At 46.2% G+C, this 14,930-nt stretch overlaps 1 protein-coding gene across 1 annotated transcript in view; it reads left to right on the forward strand.

The window, feature by feature from the left end:
- The first annotated feature begins 1,093 nt into the window (after nucleotides 1–1,093).
- LOC119813648 (NACHT, LRR and PYD domains-containing protein 1a-like) overlaps nucleotides 1,094–14,930 on the forward strand; it is a 70,355-nt gene continuing 56,518 nt past the window's right edge. The window contains 4 exon segments of the mRNA XM_038329044.1: nucleotides 1,094–1,164; nucleotides 3,209–4,041; nucleotides 4,836–4,976; nucleotides 6,288–6,452. Of these exon segments, the coding sequence (XP_038184972.1) occupies nucleotides 3,897–4,041; nucleotides 4,836–4,976; nucleotides 6,288–6,452 (451 nt within the window). The 5' untranslated portion in view covers nucleotides 1,094–1,164; nucleotides 3,209–3,896.

Here is a 14,930-nt window from a genome sequence, read left to right on the forward strand (position 1 = left end):
TGCACTATCAACTGGCCATAGCAGTTTCTTTATTCATTAATGGGAATCACAGCACAAAGAAAGGACTCCCACATCACAGCAGAGTGAGTGAAGAGTATGAAGTGGTATCTACTGTCAGAAAAGGGTAGGGTAGGATGGATTAGGTCATGTAGAGCCTCATGAGTCACTGAAGAAACCAGGATTTCATAGAACAATAAGAAAGTTTGACTAAAAGGTAACTTAAACTAATTTACATATTAGTTATTTGATTCTGGATTCAAGACTGAGAATAGACCATGAAGCATCAGCAGGAAGAGGTAGGAAGCTGGAGCACAGACCCAGGATGCTGGCTGGACCAGCAGTCTCCTTGAACACAGTGAGAAGGGTCAGATTACAGATGTGTTTACAAGCCAGTGTCAGGGCTGCAGCAATGGCTCAGTGGGTAAAGCAGTTGCTAATGCAGGCATGAGGACCTGTGCTCTGATCCACAGCATCCTCACAGATGCCTGCTGGGCATGGCTACAGGCTTGTGATCCCAGAGCTCAGGAGGAGGAAACAGGAAGTCCCCCTAGCTGTCTAAGTAGCTAGACTAACCATATTCATACACTCTTATGTCACACACATGCACACACATGTGACTTTACAAACACGTGCACATGTACACACACCACAAACCTAAAGGGAAAAAAATGTTAGTAGGAACCAAATACCAGATTTGAGATTCAGGAGAGTCCAGGAGTGAGAAAAGCCCCAGAGTTTGGGGCCTGCCAGCCACTTCTTGAAATGAAGAGCTTGTGAACTGGGCAGGCTACAGGAAGGAGAGGGAGTGCAGAGATCCAGCGCACAAACCTGGGAGATCGGGAACTTTGGCTTCACTGGGACCTGTCAACAAACCTGGGGGGCCCCACGTCAGTAGATGAGTGAAGAGAGGCTCTTTACTCAGGAAGCTGGGCCTCCGCAGGCCTGGAAGAAACTCTCATACCTGATGCTTCTGCAGAGACTTCACAACAGGAAATGAGCTGAACAATGCTCAACCTCCACTCGCAGGGTTCAGAGGAAGACCATCTACGTAAGCTCTGATGCCTGGCTTCCTGAGGGACTTCCTGGCTTCCAGAGTCTGTTTCACTTTTGAAGAAGATAGTTTGGCCAGAGATTCATGCATCAGTGGGCCCAGCGGAGGAGCAGGTGAGTAGTGGGACCAACAGAGTCCACAAAACCATTTGAGTTGTGGGAAGGTAAGTGCTGGCCTGACGGCACTAAGGCATACTGAGGCAGACATGGGGAATTCTTCCTTAGAGGAAGGATGGAGGGTTGAGCCACTGCTTGGAGAGTCTGAAGGCCAGCTCTGGTGGGTGGGAGGTCATTGGATTTCCCTGTATGCTTCATGTGCCTGTTCCTGTCATAGCCTATCCTGTACCTTCCTCTCTGTCTGTCGTGAACCTGCAGGAATAAGGGTCCTGAGTGGAAAGGTGTTAAGTGGGAGGACGGAGGATGAGAGATAAAGAACACAAAAGCAGTCGCTGGACCCAGCAGGGCTTGCCTAAGCTGAGATATTAGGCCAAACTAACTTACTAGTTAGTACCGTACCATTTATATTATTTGAGGTCTGGGTGGGTCAGTCAAGGTCAGCAGAGAGCTAAGTCAGATGATATTGGTAAAGAGAACACAGGATCCCTCAGACACAGCTGCCTTAGGACTGATAACTGCAGCCCAGGGGGAAGAGTCAGGCCCCCAGAAGCTACAACTTCAATTCCTCCAAGGCGCTGACTCCAGTGTCAGACTAGTCTTGCTATGTCCATTCCTGGACAAGGACACAGAATTAAACTTCCCTTTTACTTTTTCTCAGGTCCTCTGGGAAAGTCTTGGGTCACTCTAACCCTACACACTTGCCCATGTGGCTCTTTGGTTTTCTCTGGGTAATTTATCCTTCCTGCTTAGTTGCCTCTGGATTGTTCTCCCCTGTTTTCCCAGAGACAGGAGACTTCTAAAGATTCCTTCACTAGGCCTAGCCTGAACTCAGACTGAGATCTTGACTCCCCCTCTGTGCAGAATCTCCTCCACCTCATCCTCTGTCACCTCTGTCACCGTAATGACTGAAAGGTTGATCTCCTTAGCATGGGACGCTTTGGAAGAATCTGAGGAACACAGAGCAGTGCGTGTCCTGCACCCTCCATCCCTGTCTCCTTTATCTTCTCAGCTCTTGTAATCACAGCACTCCTTTCATCCATCCCTAACCCCTCACCCTTGATTAGCATCCTCTAGTCCTCCCAGCTGTCATGCTCCATGCCCTGCATCCTTCCATCCTCTTGCTTTCCCATCCCCACATTTCCCCACCCTCCAGTCTCCAGATGGCCACCTTCCCATTCCCCATCTCCATCACTTTCCATGGCTAGTCTTGGGCCAAGTCTTTGCTAGTGTGGTTCTTCAAAGTTTGATACCTAGATCTCCTGTCTGCTGCTGGTGGTGGGAACTGTGCCCTCCTCCAGGGAAAGCGCAGCTTCTGCACCAACAAACCCAAGCTGGTTGACAGGGCTCCAAGACTTAATTAGGGAGCTAACCAATCCCTTTGTCTGAGGGGCGTGCCCCCTCCAGGGCCCAAAATACCTTTAAAACATCCGTGTGCTTTTGTTTTCCGCTCTCTTTATTTCCTGCACTTCGCTGAAATTCTGGCTCTGTAAGTTTCTCCCATTTCCTCCTTTTATTAAAGCTGAGTATTTTAAAATAAAGCTAGTCTGGTTAATCATAACTGCCGATCGACCACGCCCTTTCATTTGGCACCCAACATGGGGCATTTGGGAGCCTTTAGCTCCTGACCCCAACGCCAGCCACACAGCTTTGGGCTTTTGATTGATTCAGTGGTCGCCCCAGCCCTGCTCCTACAGAGCACAGGACGCGCGTGACTGCCTGCCTCCTGGTGTTTGAGCTTGGGCAGCCGCTGTAAGCACAGGTACTGCTGTTTGCTAGGTTTGGCTCTCTTCCTTATGTCGATGACAGTCATCTTCCTTAAGATGGGCTTTTGTTCTCTACCACTCCAGCTCCTCCCCTGATCTCTCCATTCTTCCTCATCCTCATCCTTCCATTTTCTCTGCCCTTTAAAAGTTTCACACAAGTTCCTCCTGGATCAAATCACTGCCACCACTAGGTCCATATTAGGACAACGGCTACTGGGTGCCCTGTCTTCGGTCTCATCTTTCTCACTGTAGCCCCTGTCTATTAACTCTTTTCACAGGTTTCTCCAGGAGTGAATGACAGCAATCACAGGATCCACTGCAGCAGATCAAGTTACAATTGTTTTCCTGCTACATGAAGCCACCCCACAACTTAAACCCCCTTAAATCCAAGGACAGAGCCTGCTATCATCTCCATCATCCCCCTCCCACAGGAAGCAGCCAATGAGAGAGTACACCTCCTCTTCTTTTTATCTGTCCTCAGGGTCAGATAAATGACCTTAATGACCTAAAAGAAGAAAACTTAGACAAACCGAGAAACCCCTGGCTCAGCATAACAGCACACTTGACTGACAGGAAAGCCAAAGCAGTAAAGAGAACTTCCGCTGGCATCATTCATGAAACTATAGAGAACATATCCACTGATAAACTTCACTTCCCAGAGTTCCCTCTTCTGCCCTATAAAGACCAAGCCCCTGCACCTGGACACACAGGCTCCATCCCCAGGAAAGACCTGAGTCCTTTAGCTGTTCTGATCAGAGGACAATCTGTCCCTGTAGAGGCTGCTCTGCTCTTTCTTTATTCCCAGATTCCTCCATCAGTTCTGATCAAACACCCTTTCCCAGAGCAGAAGTGGGTGGCAGAGACAAGAATTCACTGGCCTCCTGCTTGGAGTTACAATAGAAGGAAATTGTGAAGCTGTGTGGGATTTAGCTGCATAGCCAGGCATCATCTGAGGGCTCTATCACCATGGGAACCACTCAGTCCAAGAAGGCGAGTGGCTCAAAGGAGGCTCAGCATAGGCATCTACTACTCTTGGAACAACACAAAAGGAGACAGATGGACCTGGAGCTGCAAGGGATCAAAACCCAGGTCAAGAAGGACTTGATGCTAAGTAAGTACACCAAGAACTACAACCCACCACTGCTGTGACCCCTTCATCACCACTGAGCCCTCCTGACAGGTTTCTATGGGCAGGCTAACCCCCTGTCAAAAGAGTTCACAGGCCCCAGGAGAGGTTGGAACAGAAAAACTGACAAGGTAGAGAAAGAATGCTGACTCACACACATTCTCCTACACTGGTGCGTTCTCAGGCTCGTGTGGTACTCAGAGCCCCTGGGGAGAAGCACTCAGAAGCTGTAGTGGGGAGAGGATTGTTTTTAGAAGGACTATGAGAGGGGTCAGCACAGGGTTCAAGCCATCTTCCTAAAGGAGTACCTGGTGACACTTAAGTTAGAAACCCAAGCCTTGGAACTGGGCAGAGGCTGACTGCAGCCTCTTGTCTCCATCTGGGAAATGGGGACTAAACAGCTGTCTCCTTGAGCTGTGGGAGTAAAGTGACAACCACAAGGAATATTCAACAATCTAATATTCATTAAATGTTCAATATATATAGTTTACAACCCTGTGGGACAGAAACTCAGAGCCCCACACGAGGGAGCTGAGGCTCAGAGAGGAATAGAGACTCACACAGAGCACTAGTGTAGAACCAGGACAGGTGAACTTTATGGTCACAGAGCAGGACCATTTCCAAGCAACACTTGTGACAGTGTCTCTCTACTCATGCAACTATAGAGAAGCACGTGAGGGTAAGCAGGAAGGACCCCAGCCTTACTTGCCTGGCTCCTGCCCCTGCCTCTCTGACTCTCTGTTAACACACAACCACTGTTTCTTCCTCCACAACCACAGCTCCAACCAGCATGGAATTCATTCAATGGATGAATATCAGGGAACGATTGTGCATGAGCCAAGAGTCTTGGAGACAATTTCAGATCTCAAAAAGGATACCTGGCGAATGGGAATCTGAGGACTCTGGATTTGGAAGCAGAGGTAAGCGAGGCTGTGGATGGAATTTCAAGTCCACAGAGATGATGTTTCTTCACAGGTGAGCCTCCAGTCCTATGGGGACCTAAAATAAAAGACTTAAATGGAAAGTCAAAGGAGCCATAGTGAAGTTCTAGGAGTCACAGGCTACCAATGATCCTTCTGAGTTCTGCAGTGCTGAAGCAGCATTGGACACAGAGGAAACTGGAACCCATGAGGTTAACAGTGTGTCTAGCCCAACTGATACCCAGAGCTCAGTGGAAATTATGAGTGGGAACTGAGGATCCCAGGGGGTCTATGTCCTGAAGGTCCGTGGTCTCTTCTCTTGAGCTGGACCCTGAAAAGAGGATAACCTCCTGCCTCAGCTGCAGCCAGTGTCCTCTACTGACTTCCTTATTTCATTCTCACTTATCCAGATCACACCCTTGCCTCTTCCTCTTCTCAAGCATAAAAGGAGCCACCTCTCTCCGGTCCACAAGGTCTAGAGATGGAGGTTAACTTGTCCAGGCTCACAGCACATAGAGGCAGATGCAGGGCTGAAACCTAGAATAGTGAGACCTGAGAAATGACTTCATCCTCCTTCATCCTGCTCTTGCTCTATGAAATTCCTGCCCACATCAAACTCTTGTCTCTCCCTTCAAAGTCCATTCTTCCCACTAAAGCTGGAGGAGCCTGGCTTCAGGACCAACCTGAGCTCCATAGTGAAATCCTATTAAAGTTACTAACCCCAAGGTGCTAGTCACTTGGTATGTCACCATGACAAAGTTACTAACCCCAGGGTGCCAGTTACTTGCTGTGTCACCGTGACAGAAGCAATTTGGAGAAGACAGGGTTTTCTTGGCTCACAGATCAAGAACAGAGTCCATCAGAGCAGAAATGTCAGAGCGCAAGAGAATGAAACCTCTGGCTCACGTTGTATTGAATCAGGAAACAGATGAATGCTGATCTCAGCTCACTTTTCCTTTGTATTCAGTGCAAGACTCCAGCCCTTGGGATGGTGCTGCCTACAACTAAGGTGGACCTTCCTACCTCAGATTACCTAACCTGACCCCACACGTGTTCCCGGGGACATTTCTGCTAGGAGCGTCTAGATCCTGTGTTAACTGACAATACTGGTCATCATACCATCTGACAGGATCCTTGTAAGAGTCCAAAGGGTAGCAGGACTGCTTCCCAGCAGCACTTGTGCCTGTGCTTTTCTCCTCATGAGATGACAGAGAAGGGTATGAGATTAAGCAGGAAGGACCCCAGCCTTGCTTGCCTGCCTCCTACGACTGTCTCTCTAATAAACACACAACCACTGTCTCCTTTCCATAGAACATTCTTCCTCCACAAACACAAGCTCAGCTGGCATGCAGGTCCTTGAATGGACAGATACCGAGAAACTATTGAACACAGACCATGAGTCTCAGAGACATTTTCGGATATCAAAGAAGGAACTTGATGAATGGGAACCTGAGAACTCTGGATTCGGAAGCAAAGGTAAGCTGATGACCGCGGAAGGGACTTCAAGTCCACATAGATGAGGTTTCTTCACAGGTGAGCCTCTAACCCTATGGGAACCTGGGACAGAAGACTTAGAAGGAAAGTCAGAGGAGCCATAGAGGAGTTCTAGGAGTCACAGGCTACCGGTGATCCCTCTGGGTTCTGCAGTGCTGAAGTAGCATTGGACACAAGGGAAACTGGAACCCATGGGGGTCAGCAGTGAACCTAGCCCAACCGGCACCCAGAACTCAGCTCAAAATATGACTGGGAACTGAGGATTCTGGGGTTCATACAGGTCCTGGAGTTCAAGGTCTCTTCTCTTGAGCTGGACCCTGAGAAGAGGATAGCCTCCTGCCTCAGCTGCAGCCAGTGTCCTCTACTGGCTTCCTCTACTTTCAACTTACACAGGTTATACCCTTGCCTCTTCCTCTTCTCAAGCACCAAAGTAGCTTCACAAGTGAGCCTCCTCTCTCCGGTCCACAAGGTCTAGAGATGGAGGTTAACTTGTCCAGGCTCACAGCACATAGAGGCAGACGCAGGGCTGAAACCTAGAATAGTGAGACCTGAGAAATGACTTCATCCTCCTTCATCCTGCTCCTGCTCTATGAAATTCCTGCCCACATCAAACTCTTGTCTCTCCCTTCAAAGTCCATTCTTCCCACTAAAGCTGGAGGAGCCTGGCTTCAGGACCAACCTGAGCTCCATAGTGAAATCCTATTAAAGTTACTAACCCCAAGGTGCTAGTTACTTGGTATGTCACCGTGACAAAGTTACTAACCCCAGGGTTCCAGTTACTTGCTGTGTCATTGTGACAGAAGCAATTTGGAGAAGACAGGGTTTGCTTGGCTCACAGATCAAGAACAGAGTCCATCAGAGCAGAAATGTCAGAGCGCAAGAGAATGAAACCTCTGGCTCACGTTGTATTGAATCAGGAAACAGATGAATGCTGATCTCAGCTCACTTTTCCTTTGTATTCAGTGCAAGACTCCAGCCCTTGGGATGGTGCTACCTACAACTAAGGTGGACCTTCCTACCTCAGATTACCTAACCTGACCCCACACATGTTCCCGGGGACATTTCTGCTAGGAGCGTCTAGATCCTGTGTTAACTGACAATACTGGTCATCATACCATCTGACAGGATCCTTGTAAGAGTCCAAAGGGTACTTGTCTGAAGCACAGTGGGCGCTAAGGAACTAGCTGTTTCCTCCCAGTCTTTTCTCACTCAAAGACCCCTGTTCACACTCTCAGCAAGCTTTTCCAGCCACACCCTCAGACCACAAGTTTCCGGACCAAGAGTCACCCAATCTTTCAATTTCAGAGGGGGTAACTTGGGCTGGAGAACCTCCATCCAACCCATAGAACAGTCAGAAAGCTCCTAGAAAGAAATGGCCTCCAGCAGAAAGTCTAAATTCACTGCTCAGGTGGCACGAGCTTCTTAAGGTGACACAAAGATAAGAACAAAGACTCAGTCCCCTGGGGCAACATGCCAGCATAGCACCCAGAGCCTGGAGAACCTTAGAGGGGCAGCCTAGACATCCTATCCCTGGAGTCTCTCACTGTTGGGCTCAGTGCTGCTCCCAGGAGGCCCGTGGAACTAGGGACAGTGTCTTCTCCAACACAAGAACACAGCTGGCGTATTGAGCAGGGAGCTGACACCAGGAGAATCCATTACCACAGGATCCCTCAACACTCATGTTCCCAAGGGCCAAAAGGTCATCAGGGATTTGCCAAGCACCCCACTTATGTCCGGCCCTGTGCCCAGGGCTTCACTTGCATCTCACAAACACTTTTGAGAGACTGCTAATGTCCCTCCTTGGCGAGAAGAGCAAGACTTAGAGAAGTGGACACTCACAGTGGAAGAACTGCATTCAACCTTCACTGTCACGATTCACATTTAACACCCCTCTCTCCCGCTCTCTTATGTCAGGTCAATGAGGACAATCACACCAAAGTCAGGGAAGTACAGGCTCTGAGTGCCAAGGGCCTGACCTTGAGCAATACAGCCTCTCAGTGCTAGGAGATGCCACCTTTGAAATCTGAGCTACACTCAAAGAAAAGCATTCCAATCCTGGTGGTAATGGCGCACTCTTTTTTTTTTTTTTCATTTTTTAAAGATTTTTATTTCTTTTTTTGAAAGCAGATTTTTTTATTACTTTATAAGTAATACCATTCAAAATTTCCACCTCCTCCCCTCCTCCCATTTCCTTCCCACTCCTCCACTCCCTCTATCCCCTCCCCCTCCAGTCCTAAGAGAGGGTACCCTGCCCTGTGGGAAGTCCAAGGCCCTCCTTGCTTTATCCAGGCTTAGGAAGGTGTACATCCAAACAGACTAGGAACCCAAAAAGCCAGTACATGCAGTAGAATCAAATCCCAGTGCCATTATCATTGGCTTCTCAGTCAGCCCAATTGTCAGCCACATTCAGAGAGTCTGGTTTGATCACATGCTCATTCAGTCCCAGTCCAGTTGGCCTTGGTGAGCTCCCATTAGATCAGGCACACTGTCTCAGTGGGTGGACGAACCCTCGCGGTCCTGACTTCCTTGCTCATCTTCTCCCTCTTTCTGCTCTTCAACTGGACCTTGGGAGCTCAGTCCAGTGCTACAATGTGGGTCTCTGTCTCTATCTCCATCCATCACCAGACGAAGGTTCTATGGTGATATTCAAGATATTCATCAGTGTGGCTATGGGACAAGACCAATTCAGGCACCCTCTCCTCTACTGCCCAAGGACCTATCTGGGGACATCCCCTTGGACACCTGGGAACCCCCCTAGAGCCAAGTCTCTTGCTAACCATAAAATGGTTCCCTTAATTAAGATATCTTCTTCCCTGCTCCTATATCAGCCATTCCTCCATCCCACTCCCCCAAGCTGTACCCAATTCTCCCCTTCTCCACTCCTTTAATCCCAGCACTCAGGAGTCAAAGGCAGGCAGATCTCTGTGGGTTTGAAACCAGCCTGGTCTACAAGAGTTAGTTCCAGGACAGGCTCCAAAGCTACACAGAGAAACTCTGTCTCAAAAAACCAAAAAGGAAGGAGGAGGAGGAAGAGGAGGAGGAAGAGGAGGAGGAGGAGGAGGAGGAGGAGGAGGAGGAGGAGGAGGAAGAAGAAGAAGAAGGAGTGTTCCTTCTACTGCCCACTTGCAGTAAACTTGTAGAATCCTTAAAATGTGGTCCATGCTTAAAGAGCACCAACTGACTCAATCAGTCCCACCACTTCCCAGAAACAGAAAGAAAGGGAAGAAGGAAAGCAAGAAGGACTTGAGGCATATATAGACACATACAAATGCAGTAACATCCGTGCAGTGCAGCAACCTTAGGAATGACAATAGCAAGTGTGAAGCCACGAGGACTAAAGAGTTGCTGTAACTGCACAGCCCATGGATTAGAGGACCCCGGCAGGCAGGGTGATGGGGAAGGGGGTTCCGTATTAGGTATTATCAACAGCAGAAACCAACTGAAGAGACAGTTTTCATTGATTCTAAGTCCCGACGGGGTGTCTTATCTGAGAACATAACATAATATCTAACAACAGCTTCATAGCAAATGTTCAGTCCACATGACATGCTTTGTGACGTATCAAGAGGAAAGGAGGGAAACTGAGTAAGGGACATGATGACCGATACTGTAGGCTCTATGGGTCTCAAAGATGAACAGATGACAGAACAACAAACAACCAACTGTGCGCCATGCTGTTTGCGGACACTACTTTTTGTTTGATTTTATGTTCTGCTGTGGTTGCAGTGCCATGCTATTTCTCTCATTGTACTGATTAGCATCCAGAGATGGGTTTCATGGCATACATACATACATACATATATATATATATATATATATATATATATATATATACATTCAAACTTTGTTCATATTTTCCCCCTGCTCTCCTCCCCTCTGTCCCTCCCTCTCTTCCTGAACCCTTCCTCTCCCAGATAGCCTCCCTACTTTCATGACACATGGGCTCTATTACCCTTTCTTGTCCCTCCCCCTCCCTTCAGATTTCTTCCTTTCCTTCATGGTCAGTCCTCTTACACTAAATAGTAAATTTTGGATTTCATATACTTCTTCTGACATGTAGTATTCCTCTCATGATTTTATCTGTTTACACTCATATCTATTTTTTCTATTATTTTCAGGTTTCAGCTAGTCATTATATACCCAGATTGCTCCCTCCTCGGTGTGTTTTACTGGGGTTTGTTAGCCCCTGGTCATGGGAATATAAAAGTGAACCTCATCAGGAGCATAGGAGCAGGGAATTTTCTAAGGGAAACCAAACTAGAGAAACAAAAGTTTTTCTCTTTCTCATATTTTAGATTAACATTTTTCTTATGGCCCCACCCTGCTCCCTCTCAAATTCATAATAGTCTCTTTTTCTTTAATTATTGTCACATACATATACGTATATATAAATACATATAGTCAAACAAATATTTACATATAACTGCTGAGCTCATGTAGTGTTGCTTGTATGTATATGATGAGAGGATTTCTCAAGACCACCTGGACCTGGATAACCATGAGGATATCATCCCTGGAGAAACTAAGGCTTCTTCTCACCTGTCATTAAGTGAGCACAGCTCTTCATCTAGGGATGGGCCCTGTGAGATACTCACATCCACAATGGCATGTCGTCAACTGGTGCTGTCATTGGTTATGTCTTGATTTCACGGGTGCAGCTTCCCTGCTGCATCTTAGACACAAACTTACAACAGACTTCCTAGTTTTCTGGCTCTTACAGTCTTTCTTCCTCCTCCTTCCACGATGTTCCCTGAGCCCTAAGTGAAGGAGCTGTGTTGCAGACGCATTGATGGGAGATGCTTGTCTCAGCAGTCAATATTCTCAGCATTTTAACCAGGTAGACTTTATGTAACAGTCTCCATCTGCTTCAAAAGAAGCTAATAGGTCATGGGGAAGAGCTACACTTATCTGTCAGTGTAAGCACAAGTCTTTAGAATGCAGTGAGGGATTAGACTGGTTTAGTACAGTGACAAGAGTAGACTCTCCTCTAAGCTCCATGATCTCACTAGCCATGGGTGCTTGGCTAGGTCTACAGTACAAGCCCAGAGATGGCACCACCCACCACAGCTCGGCCCTCCCTCATCAATCATCCCATAGGCTTGCCCACAACCCGATCTTATAGAGGCATTTTCTCAATTGAGACCCTAGCTTATGTCTATGACATAAAACTAGCCAGAACAGAAGGACTACTGATTACTGTCAGCCCTTGGTAATTCACTTAGCTCCTTCCAGACCTAAGAAAGCTAGTCCTCAGGGAGAAGTCTCCTGTGTCCAAAGTGTGAGGTGTTTCTGCAATAAGAACTTACTTCACCTTCTAAGAGGTAATCAAGAGCAATAGCAATAGCTTCTACTGTTTTTGGAAACTGTTGTATTCCCTTGACTAAAAACTAAAAGAAGATTTCTCATACCTCTTACTAGAATTTACATTAGAATTTACATTTAAATTTACATAAATTTCATTTGTGGCTTTATGAAACAATATCATCCCAAATGGATTATCTTCATTAATGTGTGTGTATGTGTATACACACTAGAATCAATATGTGTAATTTTAAATACATACAAATTGATATGATTCCTTAGTGTGGTTTATTCCTCTCCCCTCTACTTCTATATTCTCCTCCTTCCCTTCTCCCATTTACAGACCCCACACTTCACTTTTCCCATTTCCCTTTTAAAGAACCTGTATCATTCTATTCCCCTCTCTAGAGCTCCTTCCCAACCCCATGGTCCTTTCTTCTTGGTTTCTGCAGTTATTTTGGGTTACATAATGACTTCTGAAGATTTGGAACTAAAACCTACAATTGAGAAAAGATGAGCATGTTTTCCTAGGTCTCAGTTACCCCACTTAATACATTTTCTAGTTACATTCATTTACCTGCTGTATTAGTTTGGGTTTTTATTACTGTAAACAGACACCATGGCCACAGCAATTCTTAGAAGAAAAACACTTAATTGAGGGGACTCACTTACATTTTCAAGGTTGGGAGCAAGGTGGCATGCAGGCAGACATGGTACTGGAGAGATAGCTGGGAGTCCTACATCTTGCAGGCAACAGGAAGTCACTGAAACAGTGGATGGTACCCTGAGCATAGGAAATCTCAAAGCCCGCCCCCACAGTGACACACTTCCTCCAACAAAGCCATAGCTGTCGCTCCCCATGAAATTATGGAGGTCAATTACATTCAAACTACCACACCTTCCAAATTCATGTTTTCATTTTTTGCAGCTAAATAGCATTCCATTTTGTATATACACCACATTTTCATTAACCATCCACCAGTTGAAGGTTTTGCATTGTTTCTATTTCCTAACTATTGTGAATAGAGAGACTGACCATGGCTGAGCAAGTTTCTATGGAGTAGGATGTTGAGCCCTTTGAGCTTATGCCAAGAAGTGGTGCAGCTGGATCAGACGGTAGATCAGTTTTCCACACTGATTTTCAGAGCAGGTGGGCCAGGTTACGATTCACCAACAGCGAATGAGGTTTCTGCTTTCCCTGCATTCTCCCCAGCAGCTGTCATCCGCTATTTTCTTCAGCTTAGCCACTCTTACTGGGGTGAAATGAAATTACAAAGCTGTTTTATTTGCTTGTTCCTAATTGCGAAGGATGATCAACACTTTTTAAGATATTCCTTGTCCATTTTTATTTCTTCTTCGAAGAACTCTCTTCAGATCAATAGCCCGTTTTTAATTGAACCATTTGTTTTGTTTGCTTTTATTAAATTCATTCATTTTTCCATCCAGACTGCAGTCTCCCCTCCGTCTTCTCTTCTCATCCCCTCTCTCCTCTCCCACTCACCTCCCAATCCTCTCCTCTCTTTCTAAAACATATCAGAAATGAGCAGGCCATCTATGGGTATCAAGAAAGCATGGCATATCAAGTTTCAGTAGGGCTAAGTGAAAGACTCATAGAGGCACAACCCCTAGCAGGTAAAAAACAGACAGCTATACCATGCAGAGGGAGCTTGAATAGATAGTCTATCTAATGGTTAAGAGGATTGTGGAGGAAAGAGATGAAGAGAGAGAAAGAGAGAGAGAGAGAGAGAGAGGAAGGGAGGATGGGGAGGCAGTAGTTACCTCTTCAGAAGAAGGATGGACAGAGAGAGACAGAGAGAGAGAGACAGAGAGAGAGAGAGAGAGAGAGAGAGAGAGAGAGAGAGAGAGAAGATGGAGAGAAGGTACAAGATCAACTTACCTTGAGGGGATTAGGGGTGCACAGAGCTTGTCTCTTAAAGGGACAGGGTACACAGGTGACAAGGAAGGTCAGCAAAATGATAACATTTCCATCTTTGTCTTATAATAAAAAGGTAGAAATTAGGCATGGCAGGTTGAGGGGATAGGGACGTTGGGTTCTCAAGACTGCTCCTTGTGGATGTTGAGTCTTGGGGAGCCTAAGAAAGCTGGGTGCTGGGCACATTCTGGGGGTAGCTGACTGCTTTACTCTTGTCCAGGATTTGCAGTGTGAAACTGTCTGGTATCTCTTGGACCTGGTGAGGTGTTGGCAGAGCAGAGGACAAGGTTAAGTTTAGGGGGAAAAATGAATTTTCAGGACCAGGGAATTGACAGGTGTGTGTCTGACCCATGTAAGGTGAATCCTTCAATTCGGATCCCTAGAATCACAAGAATTTTTTGAGTTTGTAAAAATGTAAGTTTTAGACACATACATTGGATAAACAGCAGTATATTTATACCAGAATGCCCATGACAAATGTTTTTGTACAATGAAAGTGTCTTTAGAAAACGACAAAAGAGAATTTAAAATTTTGATCTTGCAGTAGTGGTGTAATAGCACTCTGCCATAGTTAGATTAATGCTTTATCGGCATTTTATTGATAATTTTAAGACTATAAAAGGCAGTGTGAGAGAAATTTGATAACTTGCATTTATTCTCAGACCTTCATAACTTGCAGGTCTTTAATACTTTAACAATTTGCATTAATATATCTTAAAACATCTTTTATTTAGAGCATGTTAAGAAGTTTTACTGAAATTTGTTTAGTGAGGTTGTCCTTTTAAACTGACAAAACCTCTCAGCTGTCAAACTGCATCAGAGATCTTTGAGAAGGATAAAATTTTACTTGAGTTATTGATTTTAAAATGACAGAGAACTTACTTGATTGGCACCTAGAGCTACTCCTCAGGGGCCTCCGTGGTCATTGAGGGCAGGGACTTTTAGGGCTGTATTTATCTTTTGCTGTTTAGCACAGGGCCTGCTAAGTTTTAAAAGATCCTGTGGGTTAGTAAATCTGTGGGAAGACAAGCCTACCTTGCCCTGAGCAGCTAGGCCGTTGATTCCAGTGATTCTGTCCACTGTCTCGAGATCTTCCATCTTTCATCTGGAATCTAGATGAAAGGCAGTTCTTCCCAGTGGTTAGCGCTTTCACTTGGTGAAGTGAATTGCCAATGGACGTTGTTCTGTGCCCCACCTGTCTTCTGTCTTCTTTGGAGGAGAAGAGG

Source organism: Arvicola amphibius, chromosome 4 (genome assembly GCF_903992535.2).
Source record: "Arvicola amphibius chromosome 4, mArvAmp1.2, whole genome shotgun sequence".
Taxonomy (NCBI): Eukaryota; Metazoa; Chordata; class Mammalia; order Rodentia; family Cricetidae; genus Arvicola; species Arvicola amphibius.